We start from the raw sequence: 17,176 nt of genomic DNA on the forward strand, positions 1-17,176 counted from the left end.
TTTATTGTTAAGAATATACACAGCAAAAAATACACCACTTCAAGTTTCTATATGTACATTTCAGTGACATTGATTACATTTTTTGAACTGTGCAACCATTCTCATCCTCCTTTTCTGAGTTGTTCCTCTCCCATTAATATACACTCGCTGCTCCCTAAGGTTTCTATCTAATCTTTTGAAGTTGCTGTTGTCAATCTCATCCCATAGAGATAGATCTTATATGAGCATAATGCTCAAGGCAGACATTCTTTACTAATTAAGCTAAACTATTATTTGGCTTTAAGAAAACTTCAGGGGATATTTTTGGTTTAAGGTTTAAAGATTATCTGCTTGTTGTTAGGTGTCATAGAGTCAGTTCTGACTTATAGCAACCCTGTGTAAACAGAGCAAAACAAAATGTCTGGTTCTGCACCATCCTCACAATCTTTGCTATGCTTGAGCCCATCATTGCAGCCATGGTGCTAATCCATCTCATTGAGGGTCCTCCTCTTTTTCTCTCTTGCTGACCCTCCACTTTACCAAGCATGATGTCCTTCTCCAGGGACTGTTCCCTCCTGATAACCTGTCCAAAGCACCTTAGTCCTGAAAGTGACACCTTTGCTTTGCAACACTTTAAAGAAGTCTTTTGCACCAGATTTCCCCAATGCAATATGTCATTTGATTTCCTGACTGCTGCTTCCACTGACGTTGATTGTGGATCCAAGTACAATGAAATCCTTGATAACTTAAATCTTTTCTCCATTTATCATGATGTTGCTTACTGGTCCAGTTGTAAGGATTTTTGTTTTCTTTATGTTGCGGCGTAATCCATACAACAGCTGTAGTCTTTGATCTTCATCAGTAAATGCTTCAAGTCCTCTTCCCTTGCAGCAAGCAAGGTTGTGTCATCTGCATATCGCAGGTTAATGAGTCTTCCTCCAATCCTGATGCTGCATTCTTCTTCATATAGTCCAGCTTCTAGGATTATTTACTCAGCATAGACAGATTAAGTACGGTGAAAGGATACAACCCTGATGCACACCTTTCCTGATTTTAAACCATGCAGCATCCCTTTGTTCTGTTCAAATGACTGCCTCTTGGTCTATGTACAGTTGCCTCATGAGCACAACGAAGTGTTCTAGAATTCCCATTCTTCGCAATGTTATCCATAATTTGTTATGATCCACACAGTCGAATGCCTTCACATAGTCAATAAAACACAGGTAAACATCTTTCAGGTATTTTCTGCTTTCAGCCAAGAACGATCTGACATCAGCAATAATATCCCCTTATCCTATGTCCTCTTGTGAATCCGGTTTGAACTTCTGGCAATTCCCTGCTGATGTACTGCTGTACCCACTTTTGAACTATCTTCAGCAACGTTTTACTTGCGTGTGATATTAATGATATGGTTCGATTTATTTCTGCATTGTTAGATCGTCTTTCTTTGGAAAGGGCACAAATATGGATCTCTTCCAGTCAGGTGGCCAGGTAGCTGTCTTCCAATTTCTTGGCATAGATGAGTGAGAACCTCCAGCACTGCATCTGTTTGCTGAAACATCTCAATTGGTATTCTGTCAATTCCTGGAGCCTTGTTTTCCATCAATGCCTTCAGTGCAGCTTGGACTTCTTCCTTCAGTACCATCGGTCCTTGATCATATGCTACCTTCTGAAATGACTGTCAGCCAATTCTTTTGGTACAGTGACTCTGTGTATTCCTTCCATCTTCTTTTGATGCTTCCTACAATGTTCAACATTTTGCCCAGAGATTCCTTCAATACTGCAACTCTAGGCTTGAATTTTTTCTTCATCTCTTTCAGCTTGAGAAATGCCAAGCGTGTTCTTTTAGGTTTTCTAACTCCAGGTGTAACTCTTTGTCTTCTCGAGTAGCCCTTTGAAATCTTCTATTCAGCTCTTTTGCTTCATTTCTTCCTTTTGCTTTAGCTGCTCTACATTCAAGAGCAAGTTTCAGAGTCTCTTCAGACATCCATTTTGGCCTTTTCTTTCTTTCCTGTCTTTTTAATGACCTTTTGCTTTCTTCATGTATAACATCCTTAATGTCATCCCACAACTCATTTGGTCTTTGATCACTAGCGTTAAATGCATCAAATCTATTCTCGTAATGGTCTCTAAATTCAGATGGGATATACTCAAGGTTGTATTTTGGCTCCGTGGACTTGTTTTAATTTTCTTTGGCTTCAACTTGAACTTGCATATGAGCAATTGATGCTCTATTGCACAGCTGGCCCCCTGGCCTTGTTCTAACTGATGATACTGAGTTTCTCCATTGTCTCTTTCCACAGATGTAGTCAGTTTGATTCCAGTTTATTTCATCTGGTGAGGTTCATGATCTCCGGCGTAGTTTCTATCAGAAGACCATATTTTCCAACTACCAATCCTTCTTCTTTGTTTCCAACTTTTGTATTCCAATCACCAATAATTATCAATGCATCTTGATTGCATGTTTGATCAATCTCAGACTGCAGAAGTTGGTAAAAATCTTCAATTTCTTATTCTTTGGCAGTAGTGGGTAATGTGTAAATTTGAATAACAGTCATTATTAACTGGTCTTCCTGGTAGGCGTATGGATATTATTCCATCACTGACAGCACTGAACTTCAGGACAGATCTGGAAATGTTTTTTTTGACGACGAATGTGACGCCTTTCCTCTTCAATTTGTCATTCCTGATATAGTAGACCATATGATGGTCTGATTCAAAATGCCCAATACCATTCCATTTCAGTTCACTAATGCCTAGGATATTGATCTTTATGTGTTCCATTTCACTTCTGAAGACTTCCAATTTTCCTAGTTTCATTTCATGTTCTGATTATTAATGGGCATTTTCCGCTGTTTCTTCTCATCTTGAGTCACGCCACATCAGCAAATGAAGGTCCCGAAAGCTTTACTCCATCTACGTCATTAAGGTCAACTGTAATTTGAGGAGGCAGCTCTTCCCCAGTCATATTTTGAGTGCCTTCCAACCTGAGGGGCTCATATTCCGGCACCGTATCAGACAATGTTCCACTGCTTTTCATAAGGTTTTCACTGGTCAATTTTTTCAGCAGTAGACTGCCAGATCCTTCTTCCTCGTCTGTCTTAGACTGGAAGCTCTGCTGAAACGTGTCCACCATGGGTGACCCTGCTGCTATATGAAACATCTATGGCATAACTTCCAGCATCACAGCAACACACAAGCCTCCACAGTACAACAACCTGACAGATAAGATCATCTCAGGGCAATAGTTTTGGGGGTCGCTAAATTATTTTTTCCATAAATTACAGCTAAAAAGAAACAAGAAAGAATAGCAAATATGTAAAGAACATAAGTGGGCACAAAAACAAACCCCAACGATATGAGAAACATTAGAAAACTACAGATTCATCAAAGCGAACAGTACAAAAACACCAAGGATATTTTTAAAAAGGAATACTGTATTAGTTAATATTCAGCACTCAAAAGCTGTAAATTAATTTTCAAATGATGAAGAGATATGAGCATTTGGAGTAAAAATGATCTATGATAAGTGAACTGTAAAACCACAAATGATTACTTAAATTTTTATTATTTTTAGATTACCAAAATGACATAAAAGTATAACAGAGTTGAAGTCCTCCATAATCTCATCTTTCAGAGAAGAACCGTTGATGTTTGGCATAGCTAACAAAGCTTACATTTCCCTAAAGCATAATATGTATAGTTACAAAACAGGAAATGTAAAGATGGGGATTTGAAGTAGCACTCTGAGTCTAACCACATGGTCTTAAGCACTACGCAATGCTATTAGTAAGAAGGCTAAAAACAAAAGTCCTTTAAATTGAATGTTCCAGAATGAGAAGTAGCATCCTCATTAATTGTGGTGGGGGAGGAATGGATTGGCATGGGACATAGTTTTATTCCCTTTAACATTTTGGCAACAACTTACTGATTTCACACTGATTCCAGGAAAAAAGCCATTGATGACAACATGAACAGAATCTTGCAGCATGGTGGTTCGAAACCTTTCTAGTAAATCTCTCTTAGATCCCAAACCATAAAGCACAATGTTGAACCCCAGGCTGTTAGGAAAGAGACCATTCATGAAATTAGAGTTCAGTATCTCCTACTGCCAATTTTATAATCAGTTTCCTTAATTTAAGCTTACAAAGAATACAGGAAGAATTGGGGTAGATAAATAACTATATTGATTCCAAACTCATACATGGTAAAAGCACAATTTTATTGTCTGTACACCAAGCTTATCACTCCAACTTCTTCAATAGCTTTCCCTTCAGCTCCTATTATTTTTAAAGTGACAGATGCCTAAAGGCAAGGGAGAACATGGCCAGTGCAAGGCAGTGAAAAGTTTTATAGGCTGAAGCAGAATTTAAACTGATAGTGTAAATTGAAAAGGTAAGCAGGGGCCAGATCACGAAGGTCTTATTAAACCATGCTAAGATTGACTTTATTCTAAAGACAATGAACATTTAAAAATTACTAAAGCATTAACTGAAAAGTTTTAAGTAGGAAAATAACATGAAATATCACACTGGGTATGTGTGGGGAATGGACAGGAAGGAGGGGCAAAACTAGAGGCAATTGGGAAGCTATTTTGGTAATCCAGGCAAAAGATGATGATGAGTTAGGTGTCATGGAGAAAAATGTAAGCTATCAAAAGCTTTTTAGGAGGTCAAATCAATAGGATCTGGATACTGATTAGATGTGGACGTTGAGAGAAAGGAAATATTTAAGAATAACTTTGTTTTTTGGCATAGGCAACTATGTGAATTGGATGATATTCACTGTGCTGGGTAGCGGGGTTAGTTGGGAATAATGGGTTTAGAATAAGTTATTATTTTATGTATGTTAAATTATTTACAGGACATCTAAGTAGAAACCTCCAATATATATTCAGAAATCCATGTCTGCTTCTGAGGAGCGAGGTCTGGGCTGGAAATACAGTTAGGGGAGTCATTCAGCATACAAAACGCAATTGAAGCCGAGAGTCACTAAGACCACCAAAACACCAAGTGCTAGGGGTCAAGCTAAAGTTCAACTCCATGACTGTTATGGAAGTCAATCAGCAAACAGTATTTATGTGATGCTCTCTAGTTATGCAGGACAGCCTAGAAACAGAAGAAAAGAAAAGAGATAACCCCTAAAAGCAGACAACTAGCAAGGCAAAAGCAGCAGAAAGAAGGAAGGTAATTCAGGAAGTTAGCAATTCTACTAAAGTAGATGACTATGAGATCTAGGCTGGGTAGCAAAGCAAATCAAGTTATCTGGGAGCTGAAATACTAGGAAAAGAACAGGATTAGAGTGAAGAGCTGCTTTATAAATTTATAATGTACAAGATCATAAACACCTTATTGAGAGAAGCTGAGATGCTTGCAGAGAAAATAGCCACTCCCTTCCCAGAACAACTCTTGGACCTATTATTGGCAAAAGAAAACCAGGACTGACTGGGGGCGATTCTGGCAATTTCTATGTTCTGATTGCTTGGTGGACCTGCCTTCTTATTCACCCCCGTGACACTATGTAATTGTGAGTATGTGTGTATTCACAGTAGTGTACATCTTAAGCACTTCCCTATATAAAGGTCCTTTTTAGTATACGTATGAAAGTAACTATAGTAATAAAAATGCTATGTCTTGATTTTAGTCACTTTTCTAGGTTTTGATGGAAATTTAAAATTTAACCCAAGGCATATGAAAACGGATAAAATTGAAAAAAAAAAAAAGTCTAGGAAATAATTTTAAAAATGGAAAATAATGTTTATAGAACACATCTGCTCACAAAATTGTGAAAGTCTATGGTATATATATAGAATCACAAAATTGTGAAAGTCTATGGTATATATATATATATAGAATGAAATTAAAAGAAATATACATTCTTTCGTATCAGAAACTCTGTTGCGGAAAACCAGACCGAAACCTAACTGATATATTTATCAATCTTGACATATTAGAGTTTAAATATTCTTATGAATAATAACTTATAAAAAGGCTATTTATTTTACCAATGGGCTGTCAAGTCTGATAAACTTAGAAAACACAAATTTCTTAAAACTATGGAATTTCTAAGATGAGTCATACAATTAGAAAAATAGCTATCTTAAATATATATCAAGTTTGTTGTAAAAATAAAATTAAATATGTTACATTGCTTTCCTTTTAACATTAAGATTTATATAAATATATTATCTTTTGTTTAACAAGGGTTTGCAATGATTATAATACTTACTGTAATTGCAACATCCACTTATGAAATAATTGCTCATATTGCTGATTTAGTTGTTTAAGTTCAGCAGAAAAGGAAGGAGAAACCTTGCTCAGTAAGTTACACAAAGTTTGCTTAAAAAGAAAGGAAAGAGGGAGAAAAATCACTCTCAAAACACATACATCAAGTCAATCCAAATGGAAAATATTTCCCTAGAGGTAGAAGTTAGAAGAAGTCATTAGTAGAAACATTTTTTAATCTGGTTTGGTAATGTGTACAGTACATTAATTGAATATACATACTACTTTGCATATGATTTAACTATTTGTTTTCTTCAACATCCTTTTTGAAATCTTGTTAACAGTGCAAATGTGTAGTAACAATGAAGAATTTGCTATGCTTTGTCTAGAACTATTTACATGATTATAAATTCCAAATATACGGCTTTAATTGCTAAAAAGATCGTTACCATAAGGAGATGATTAAATCTGCCTCCCAGCTTTGATAACAAATCCAGACAGACTTTTAAAAACCTATGGATTTTGCAACCAATGTCACAAAACAATGTGTGTATTAATTGTTTAATGAGAAAACTAGTTTGCTCTGTAAACTTTCATCTAAAGTATAATAAAAAAAACTATGGATTTTGAAAAAAAAATGTAAAAGCCTTAAGTAACAGTACAATATTAATTCTTAGAAAACATTAAAGTTTCTTTATAATTTATCATTATCACTAGTAAAATAAACTTATACTACTGGTTCTCTTCCAAAAGCTACATCTGACAAATTTATCTTTTATAAGTATGGAGAAGTTTTTTACCTTTAAAGTAACATATTCTTTTAATTCTGAAGACTAGTTTTGCAATCAACATTCTAGGCATTCTGGCCTGTACAGTTTTTACTTATTCACATACCTGAAGAAAACAGGACTAGCTCTCAGCAAAACTTCTAAATAGATATAAAGGCAGAAAAAGCACTAGTATCATTTCTAGTACAGGCAGTCCCTGGGTTATGAACATCCAACTTACGGACAATTAGTGCTTACGAACGGACTGCCATAAAGCCTACTATATAAAAAATTTGAATTAAATACACATAATGGTGCATAATAATGAATGCACGCGCTACTCTGTGACACTCATAAAAACACTGCGGTTTAGAAGTGTTTAAGTGTTTTATATGCATCCAACCAAAACAAAACCCGTTGCCATGGAGTTGATTCCGACTTAAAGATAGAAAGGTAAAACATATACTATATACAAAGACACACGTTTGGCAGACCCTAGGTAAGAATGGTATGTACCTGTTCTGACTTACCTACAAATTAGACTTAAAGACAGACTTGGGAACGGATCTCGTTTGTAACCCAGGAACTGCCTGTAGTCATTTACACAGGATTATCCAGAATACTCATAGTGTGAATGCTGGAATGTTTTCTTATCTATACACTTTCATTTCAAATTAATATCTGTGGAGAACTGCACTATTGGCCCCAATTCTTCCCCATTCCCTGTAATCATACCCTTTGCCATGTGACTCTGCAGTCCCTCCCACTAAAGGTGTGGAGTACAGTTTCATGCCTCTTGACTTTGTTTTCAGCCACATGACTTGTTGTGGCTGCTAGAATGAATGCAGAAGCGATAATGTGCCAGTTTTAAGTGTAGGCTTTAAGAGGCCTTGTGTTTTACCACTTGCTCTCTTACTACTCTGACACTGCTATGAGAACTTGCCTCAGCTAGTCCTCTAAGGAGGAAGACACCTATGTGGAGCAAACTTCAGAAACAAATGCTTATTGCCCCATGTCACTGAGACTGTATTTGTTAACTCTTTCCACAATCACTGGAAGGCCTTCCCCTCCCTCATTATCATGAGGTGTTTCTTTTATCCTCCTGGAGGTCTTTTTGCCTCCAGGTCCTTGAAGTCCTACTTCGACCCTAGATTCATTTATCCTTTTCCCATTTTACTTCTATAAAAATATATGCACTAAGCAGATGTTAGCATCATCTCTTCCTTGGAATAAGCTAGCTTCTTGACATACATTTTCAGCTAGTCTCTGATCTGAGTCTTAATATCTATGAACTAGGTAACAAAAAACACAGTACTATATTATCCAGATCATAAATGCTTACCCTATAGACTCCTCTCTCTTTTCTATAGCTAGTCCCAAACTAAAACTCCTACATCAAAAGTCATGGGCACCTTAGAAAATAACACCAAGTTCTGAATTGCAGAGAATAATCTTGATACTCTCTGAGCTAATAATAATCTCCTCTTTACTCAGATTATCAACTCCACCTCCTATTGAAAGATTTCCGCTCTTAGGGAGGTATCAGTCAAAATCCCAACTAGTACAATTGTGGGGCATTTTTAGTAAAATGAGCACCTGGAACCACAGTGTATAGTAACCTCACTGTCTTACCTCAATGGGAAGGTTTTCCATAACATACTCTCTGCTTTTTGCAAAGTCAGGCCATAGTCTTTGTTTTATGACCAGTGTGAGAATGAATGAATAAATGAGCTAAATTAATAACGGAAATTAATAGTACATAGATATCAAAGAAACTATGACCCTTATTGCAGACCTTGGAGAAATGATAAAATAACAAGAGAAAAGCCATATAATTATACTATGCCAAAGAGAATTCTGGAGCCCTGGTGGAATAGTTGTTAAGAGCTTGGCTGCTAACCAAAAGGTCAGCAGTTCAAATTCACCAGCTGCTCCTTGGAAATCCTATGGGGCAGTTCTACTCTGTCCTATAGGGTCGCTATGAGTCAGAATCGACTTGACAGCACTTAACAACAGAGAATTCTAGTCCAGTGAACTATTTACCACTTATACAACAAAATCAATGTGCAATAATTTTTTCACATGAATTAGTGTTCATTTGATCAGGACAAGAGTTCTGCTCGTGCAGGTTTACTCTTCAGATCTCTTGCTTATGTAGCATACTTTTCAGCTCACAACAAGAAAAGTTTACAAGTAACATTCCTTGCAACGTACCTGATCCAGTTGTGCTCTCTTTAGTTTCTGCAATGTTCTATCAGAGGTTAAAACTTTTGAACTGCTGTGAGCTTCAAAATACTCTTCTACTAAGTCACTCTGAAATGGGACATAGCAAAGTCAGTTCTTACTAGTTTTAGACATCTGTTTTATATCAAAACTAGACAGCAAAACAGTGTAAAACAGAATATGTGAAATTCCTTGATAGGTGGTATTTTCTTTTTAAGGTTAAGGACCAAGCACATTTAATTCTAGTAATAAAACTGAGTTAACTCTTAGGATCATAAAAGTTAAAGAAATGACTAGATTGAAGTAGTCTGCTCCTAAAACTTATTCCTAAGTACTAACATATAACCTCCACTTAAGCGTTAAAAAAAAAAAAAAAATGGTTCTTATACATTAGGATTTGTGTTTGCTTCTCAAATAGTTCAAGTAAAGTCTTTACTATTAGTATAGCTGAAGAACTGTGAAAATGAGGAAGAAATCAGTAGCAAGGTTAAAAAGACTTGCCTACTATTTCAGTACAATGGCTCACTACTTACTCTACTTTCTGTCTCTGGGTAGGACTAATCTCCAGGGTGGTAAGGAAGGGATGGGAAGCCATTCAAGGAGTAGGCTTCCTACATTTGCTCTGGATGTTTACACAGAATACTAGGATAATAAGCCTCTTCTCGGTGTTCTTCTAAACAAGTCAACATGGGTCTATAGCCACATCACTTATTACTTACACTGACTTAAATACATCCCCAATGCTATAAAACTATATAAAAAGGTATATACTGAGAGATTTTCCCTCCAACTGTCTAATCAAAAGTTCACTTTTATACAACTGAACTGAGGTGCCACTTTTAGCATAAACTAAATTCCCAGATATATCTGTGTCTATTTTTGGACATTCTTTTCTGGTCTGTCTGTACAGTCATATATCAATACCACACTTTTTAGTTACTGATGCTTTGTCTCTAAATTTAAACTTTCCTTTCATTTGATTAACTACAAAATTCTCTTGTATCCATTCTGGATTTTCAAGGGCAAAGTTCAAACCAGGTTACATAGAGTTTGTACTATAGGTAGGAACAGAAAACTTATATGCAACCTGAACATGTTGAATTTCATTGGCTGCTCTAATCATAATATTACAAATCCCTGGGTGGTGCCAACAGTTAACGTGCTCAGCTGCTAACCAAAAGGTTGGAGGTTCGAGTCCACCCAGAAGCGCCTCGGAAGAAAGGTCTGGTGGATCTATTTCTGAAAAATCATCCACTGATAACCCTACACAGTTCTACTGTGACACACATGGGGTCATAGTGAGTTGGAGGTGCCTCAATAACAACTAGTTTTCATTCTTGCTTTAGGATCCAACATTCTGTATAGTTTTCCAGATGCACAGGCCTTATGCCCCTTGTATTAGGGGCTGTTCTGACTTTACTTTCAGGTGGGAGCTCAGATGTGGAAAAGAAGAGCTTGCTCTATACAGACCAAGGGGCTTTCATGGTGCATTTGCTTATGTGCTCATTGTGTCCTTTACAGTAGCCCCAAATGTGTTGTTCTGCATTGTTTCTCCAACATAAAGTACAGATGTTAAGTCAGAGCTTTCCTTTCCTATAAGAGGGCTACAACACTACTATATATCCCTGATAATTACACTCAGAACAAATTTGCACATTCCCCTACTATAAATCCAAGATAATCCAGCATGGGACCCAAAGCACTATCAGCCTCTGTTCCAGACAGGTGTACCACAATCAGTTTCCATAATAGCCTACAAAGCAAAAGCAACTTGGGCTATCATAGTTTAGGAATCAAAAATGTGACAAAGACCAAACACACTGCCCAAATTCCAAGTTTTACAAGTCTTTCTAAATTTTTATCTTCCTAATGTAACTAGTTTCTATTAAATAAAAAAGGATTTTTGTGTATTATAACAAATTACAATGAAAACAAAAGAAAAAAATTTTATTCATGATACTGCCTTGCTCCAGTCCTTTTATCTAGGTGTCTTTTAGTTATAACAGTATATATAATTTTGTATCTATTTTTTCACTTGGCAATTTGTTAATTTTTCATGCTGCTGTATAATTATCACTTTTAAAATGTTTATATACCAGTCTACTGAGTATATATGCTATAACTTACCTAACCATTTCTCTATGGTTGGACATTTGTTTTCGATTTTGTATTATGCTTAATGTTGCTATGAACATCTTTGTGCACATACCTCTGTTGTTTACCGTGTTGAACATTTTCCTATGTTTGTTTATGAACTGAATTTTTTCTTATGTGAAATACCTTACATTTTCCTTGGGGGGAAAAAGGAAGGCAGAAGTGACTGTAAAAACTAATCTCGGTAATATATAAAGAACTCCTACAAATTCATTAGGAAAAGACCAACAACTCAAGAGAAAAATATACAAAGCATATGAATAAGCAGTTCACAGAAAAGGAAATACAAACAGCTCTTCAACATACAAAAAGATGCTCAGTTTCACTCATCTAAGAAAAGTGCAAATTATAACAATACTGGGATAAGTCTGGTAACACATTGAGTTGGCAAGGCAGCAAATAAACAAGTATTTTCATACCAGTATAAATTAAAACGATCACTATGGAGAACAATTCAGTAGTATTTATCAAAATTACTAATATATTTATTCTCTGATCAAGCAACTTATCCTGCAGATAAATAAAACACATGTAAGAAATGACTATGTACAAGGATTATTAATTGCAGCACTGCACTGTGTATAACAGCAAAAGACTAGCTACAACACTAACGTCCATCCACCCGAACCAAACCCACTGCCATGGAGTCGATTCTGACTCACAGAGACCCTATAGGACAGAGTAGAACTGCTAGACACAGAGAAGAAAGCCATAGGGTTTCCAAGGCTGTAATCTTTACGAAAGCAGATTGCCACGTCTTTCTCCCGCAGAGCGGCTGGTGGGTTCAAACCGCCGACCTTTGGTTAGCAGCTAAGCATTTAACCACTGTGCCACCAGGGCTCCTTCTGTCGATCCACTGGGACTGGTTAAATAAATATCCATTTATATATAGACACTATGTAGGCATTTAAATAAAACAAAAAAGACAAGTTGTTCTTTTATTACTGATATGGAAAGATCTCCAAAATGTACTGTTAGATAAAAAAGCAAAATGCAGAACAGCGTGTATAATACATCATCTTTTGTATAAAAGGGGATTAAGTAAGTATATGTTTGTACAAGCAAAAAAAAAAAACCTTTAAAAGGATACATTATAAAATAATGTTTACCTATTGTGGGAGGTGGGGGCAGGTGGGCACAAGGGACACAGGTGTAGGAGGGAGAATTTTCAGTGTGTAGCTTTTAATTTTTTGAACAGTTTAACCATATGAATAAAACTACTGAAAAATTAAATTAAAACAAAATTTTAAGTTACCAGGCTCTTAAGCAAATCAGTCACTTCGGTCTTTTTTTTTTAAGCTTTAAAATAAATGTATTACCACTGAGAAGTGGAAGAAATACTCAATAAACAAAGTGAGATATAGAAGAGGCTATAAGTAGAATACTCATTTAAAACATGAAATACCTTGCATTTTCCTTGGGGAGGAAAAAAAAGGCAAAAGTGGCTACAGAAAGCTAATCTTGGTAATATATAAAGATGTTCTAAAAAGGAGCTCCTAAACAGGAGCTAAAGTTAAGAAAAAATAATAATGCTAACACTAGCAAGTTTACAGTAAAAATGATACACTCATGTGCTGTTGATGTCACTGTGAACTGGTACAACTCTGGAAGCAGTGGCAAACTATGAAAGACATACCATGCCTTTTTCTATCCTCATCTCATTCCTGGGATTTATTCTATGAAAATAAGTCAAGAGAGGGGAAAAATAACAACAACATAGCTATTGATTCATTACCTACAACAGTAAAAATAAAAAACAATGTAAATATTCCAAAATAGGGACTTGATTAATGACATTTTAGTATTAAAATAATGAAGGTTATGTAAAAGTATGGAAAATTTTTAAGTACAAAAAGAAGACTACAAAATTATTTGTTCACTAAGATTTCTATTCTGAAGTATTAATGTATGCATTTGTTTAAAGACTAGGAGAAAACATTAAAAATGAAAATGAGATATTTAGAAAGACTGGATTATAAATGACTTTTGTTCTTGAAATTACTGTAGTAAACTGTTAAAAAATAATTTGTATAGTAAATTAAAATATAAGAAAAAAGACACAGTTCCTATTCTTGAGGGGATTCTATATTAAAGCCTCATATGATAGAGATTCATTGTGATATTTAGTAAAATGTGCAGGGCTAAGAAATTACAGGAAAGTGAAGAAAGAGGGAAAAAAATGATGTTGGACTTCTCTGATTTGGATCTCTTATTCTAGCTTTGAAGTATTACACTATTTTTCATTTAAGGTTAAAAGTCTCCCTCTTGACTTACTGTTTTATCTCTTTTCATTTTCTTAGAAGGTGTTACTTTGCAAACAGGAGCTGAAACTACTCTGTTCTGAGTTTGAATCTTTTGGCTCAATATGACTTCATTACTGTCCTCTTCATATTCCTGTGCAACCCTTTCATCATCCTCTGAGTTGGAAGCAGAATATTCACTTTCACTGTCAGAATGAGAACTTGGAACTGTGGGGGGAAAAAAACACTTGGGAATATCTGACAGTTTGACAAGAGAAACATTGTGGAGTAATATGTAACATTGTGGGCTTTGAAGTAAGAGAGTTTGAATTCTGGTTTTGTCATTATTTGCTCATGATTTCACCAGAGCTAGTCAGTTACATAAAATCTCTCAGGATCAATTTCTTCGTTTGTCAAATATGGCTAATAGTGCCTAATTTAATAAACCATTGTGAACATTACATTGAAATGTATGTAAAGCACCTAATAATGCCTGACACACAGTAGAAACTGTGGCAGAAACTGTCCATTGATACTTAATTCCATTCTCCTTCCTTCTTCCTTGTTAACAGAACTCCAATTCTATAAAATGTGGGTGGCAATGTGCCCCACCTCAGGGGATGAATCTTGGCAATTGTCTTTTCCTTTTGCCAGACACTTGCTTTCCCAGCCTCTCTTGTAGCTAGAGCTGCTATATATAACCCTTTGTTTGACCAATGAGAATTGAGGGGAATTCTGCTTCCAGATTTAAACAGTATAATTTTTAAATAATCATAACCACCTCCACCACTTTCCAGAAATAATAAAGCTAGTTTTACACTAATCAAAATAAGTATAACTAACACAAAGTGTAAAACAATTTTTAAAAGTTAACTTGTAAAATATGGAATAACTTCCACCAAATCAGTACATTTATTTTGAATAATAGATATATTTCAGAGGATTATCTAGAGTCAGTATATAGTAAGTACAGATACTAACTGAAAAAACTTTTTTTTTAAAGGGCTTGATTTTATAGGCATAAATAACTTAGCAGATTCAGATCTGCACTGCTGCTGTCCATGGAAGATACATTAAAGTGGTAGGAGTCACCAGAAAATGTCTCCCTCTTATTTACATGTATACATCCTGCATATAGGTATACATGCTTGGTGGTGATTGAGAAGGGAGAGGAAGTTTATCTTCTCTCACAAAGGATTCTTCTTTAGGCTATGGGGTGTATCAGATGTAAAATAATCAATAATAAACATTACATATATTATTTTTTATTGTTTCAGATATCCAATCATTTAGGATTATCATTTTTATACTGATTAAAAATGTAGGATTAACAGCTCTACAAAATCTATGCCTTGAAAGAAAAGGGCTATAGCATGAAGCAGTGGAGTCTGACTGGATTTGACAATGTTAGCTAGTATTATTGCCAGGGGTTAAAACCACAAGAAAGGGGCTTACATCATTCTGGAACATAAAGGTCAATTATTTATTTGTTCCAAAGCGAAATATTTAAATATCTAAAACCATTTTAATTTCCCAGACAGCAGGACCTGTGTGTGTTTAGTTGGCTTTGTATAGCATTCAGTACAAATACGAATCTTTAATATTATTTCATTTAAAATTTCTAAATAAATCAATAGACCCTCCTCCAAACTGTCTCAAAACAAGTATTCCAAATGGCATGTTATTTTATTGGAGAGATGTTTTAATAGATTTCAATACCTATTGACGATAATGTGAAAGACATACTGCTGAGTGTTAAAGTTAAAAAGATAGTCATTACCCTTAAAGAATCTAGTTTAATTGATGAAATGAGCAAATCCTTTCTCTCGTGAAAAGATATAGCAAAAAACAGTCATAATTACAATTACAATAATAAAAGATAATAATAGCTAATACTTGTTAAGCACTTATCAAGGTCAAGCACTACAATAAGCATTTTGACATTCTTTATTTCAATTAATTCTCATAACAACTGTGAGGCTAGTACCATTATTATCCCCATTTCACAAATGATAAAATTGAGGTATAGAGAGGCCCTAGTAAGGGGCAGAAAAAATTATAAAACTAAGCAGCCTAACTCTAGAAGCTGGATACTTAAACACTATTGCCTCTTCTTTAGATGGGCAATAAAAAAATTTAGTAAAAAGAAATACATACCTATTAGTCTTTTCCTTGGACCACTAGATGTTGTTGACAGAAATTCACTTTTGTCACTGTTCTGTTTTAAAAAACAAAAAGCATTATAGTTAAATAGTCAAATAATAATAATGACATGGAAAATTAATGACTGGTCTGAAAGAGGCTAGAAAAGAAAAATATTTTGATTTAAATGAGGAGCCTCTAATTTAAGACTTTAGGAAGATAAAGACAAATGCATTTGTGGGAAAAAATAATGAAGAATATAACAACAAAAACAAACTCCAAAGGATTCTTAGAGTGATTTTAGAAACTGTATTCTAGGACACTTGTAAAGTATGTAGTTAAAGAAAAAAAACATAAGTCAGCCTTGTGAACCACTTTTCACACTCAGATTAGCAGAATATTAAAAACACACACACAAAAAAAGGGGTAATAATATCCAGTGTTGATAAGTATGCACGGAAATGGGCACTCCCATGTGTACTAGGAATTTATTGGTGTTAAGGTATTACATTCTGTGAGGAGGAAACAGGAATTTATACTTTTTACTTCCATATCTTTTAACTTTAAAATATTTTATAGACATATAAAGTAAAAAAGCATGTCTTCATGTTTTTCTCTTCCTCACAGAATACAATAATACCATTAAAATTCCAGCACATTACAATGGCTACTGCTATACACATGTTAGTATCTAACAGTACTAATTATATATAAAAGTACTGTTTTTTTTTTTCACATGAAAATACAACAAAAAACTTAAGTCTACTGTTTTGTGATAAATTGTTTGTATTAGTTAAAACAACTGTTAATAAAATAAAATTTGATTTGGAAATGTTTAATGTGTTTGATCAAGATTCTCCAATTTTTTTTTTTATTTTGCTATCTTGATCCAGTACACATGTGCATATATAACTGAAACAAATTATAAGAAAACAATACTTACAAAATAGAAAATTTCTATTCTGTTCTATTTCATTTTTTAAAATGCAGGTCATGTCCTACTAAACTGAGACAACCTGCACCCACACAGCTTAATTATCAGGTCTGAGAACTGAGAGCACCTGTGTCAAAATAACGATTTGTTTCAGAAAATTCTTGCTCAAGAAGATAAGGCTATTAACTAACAAATAACTTCAGTGTTTGCTACAGGAAATTTCTGCAAACTAGTTTATCTAAACGGTTTGCTCATTTGGGCAAACTGTTCTCACAGCAGGACAACAGATTACTCAACAGGGCAAACAGCTTGCTTATCAAGTAACAGTTTATCAATACTCCCTTCAAGATCCTTTCCTCACTCTGTCCACCAATCCTAAAATATCATGTTGTGAACTTTGTCCAATCAGTTCCTCATCTTAAAAGGCATTCCTTAAACCACCTGAGCCCAGATCCCAAAGCCTATACATATCCTCCCCTGAGCTCCCTCTTCCATGGACACTACACTAAGCCT

At 35.0% G+C, this 17,176-nt stretch overlaps 1 protein-coding gene across 6 annotated transcripts in view; it reads right to left on the reverse strand.

The window, feature by feature from the left end:
* Window positions 1-17,176, reverse strand: part of ORC2 (origin recognition complex subunit 2) — a 155,490-nt gene that overhangs the window by 16,056 nt on the left and 122,258 nt on the right. For all 6 annotated transcript variants that reach the window (XM_023732975.1, XM_023732976.1, XM_023732977.1 and 3 more), the window contains 5 exons: window positions 15,745-15,805; window positions 13,622-13,815; window positions 9,185-9,283; window positions 6,208-6,317; window positions 3,908-4,040 (listed from right to left, as the gene is read on the reverse strand). In XM_023732975.1, coding sequence (XP_023588743.1) covers window positions 3,908-4,040; window positions 6,208-6,317; window positions 9,185-9,283; window positions 13,622-13,815; window positions 15,745-15,805 — 597 coding nt within the window. The remainder of the gene's footprint in view (window positions 1-3,907; window positions 4,041-6,207; window positions 6,318-9,184; window positions 9,284-13,621; window positions 13,816-15,744; window positions 15,806-17,176) is intronic.

This window comes from Trichechus manatus, unplaced genomic scaffold, assembly GCF_000243295.1.
Source record: "Trichechus manatus latirostris isolate Lorelei unplaced genomic scaffold, TriManLat1.0 scaffold00056, whole genome shotgun sequence".
NCBI lineage: Eukaryota > Metazoa > Chordata > Mammalia > Sirenia > Trichechidae > Trichechus > Trichechus manatus.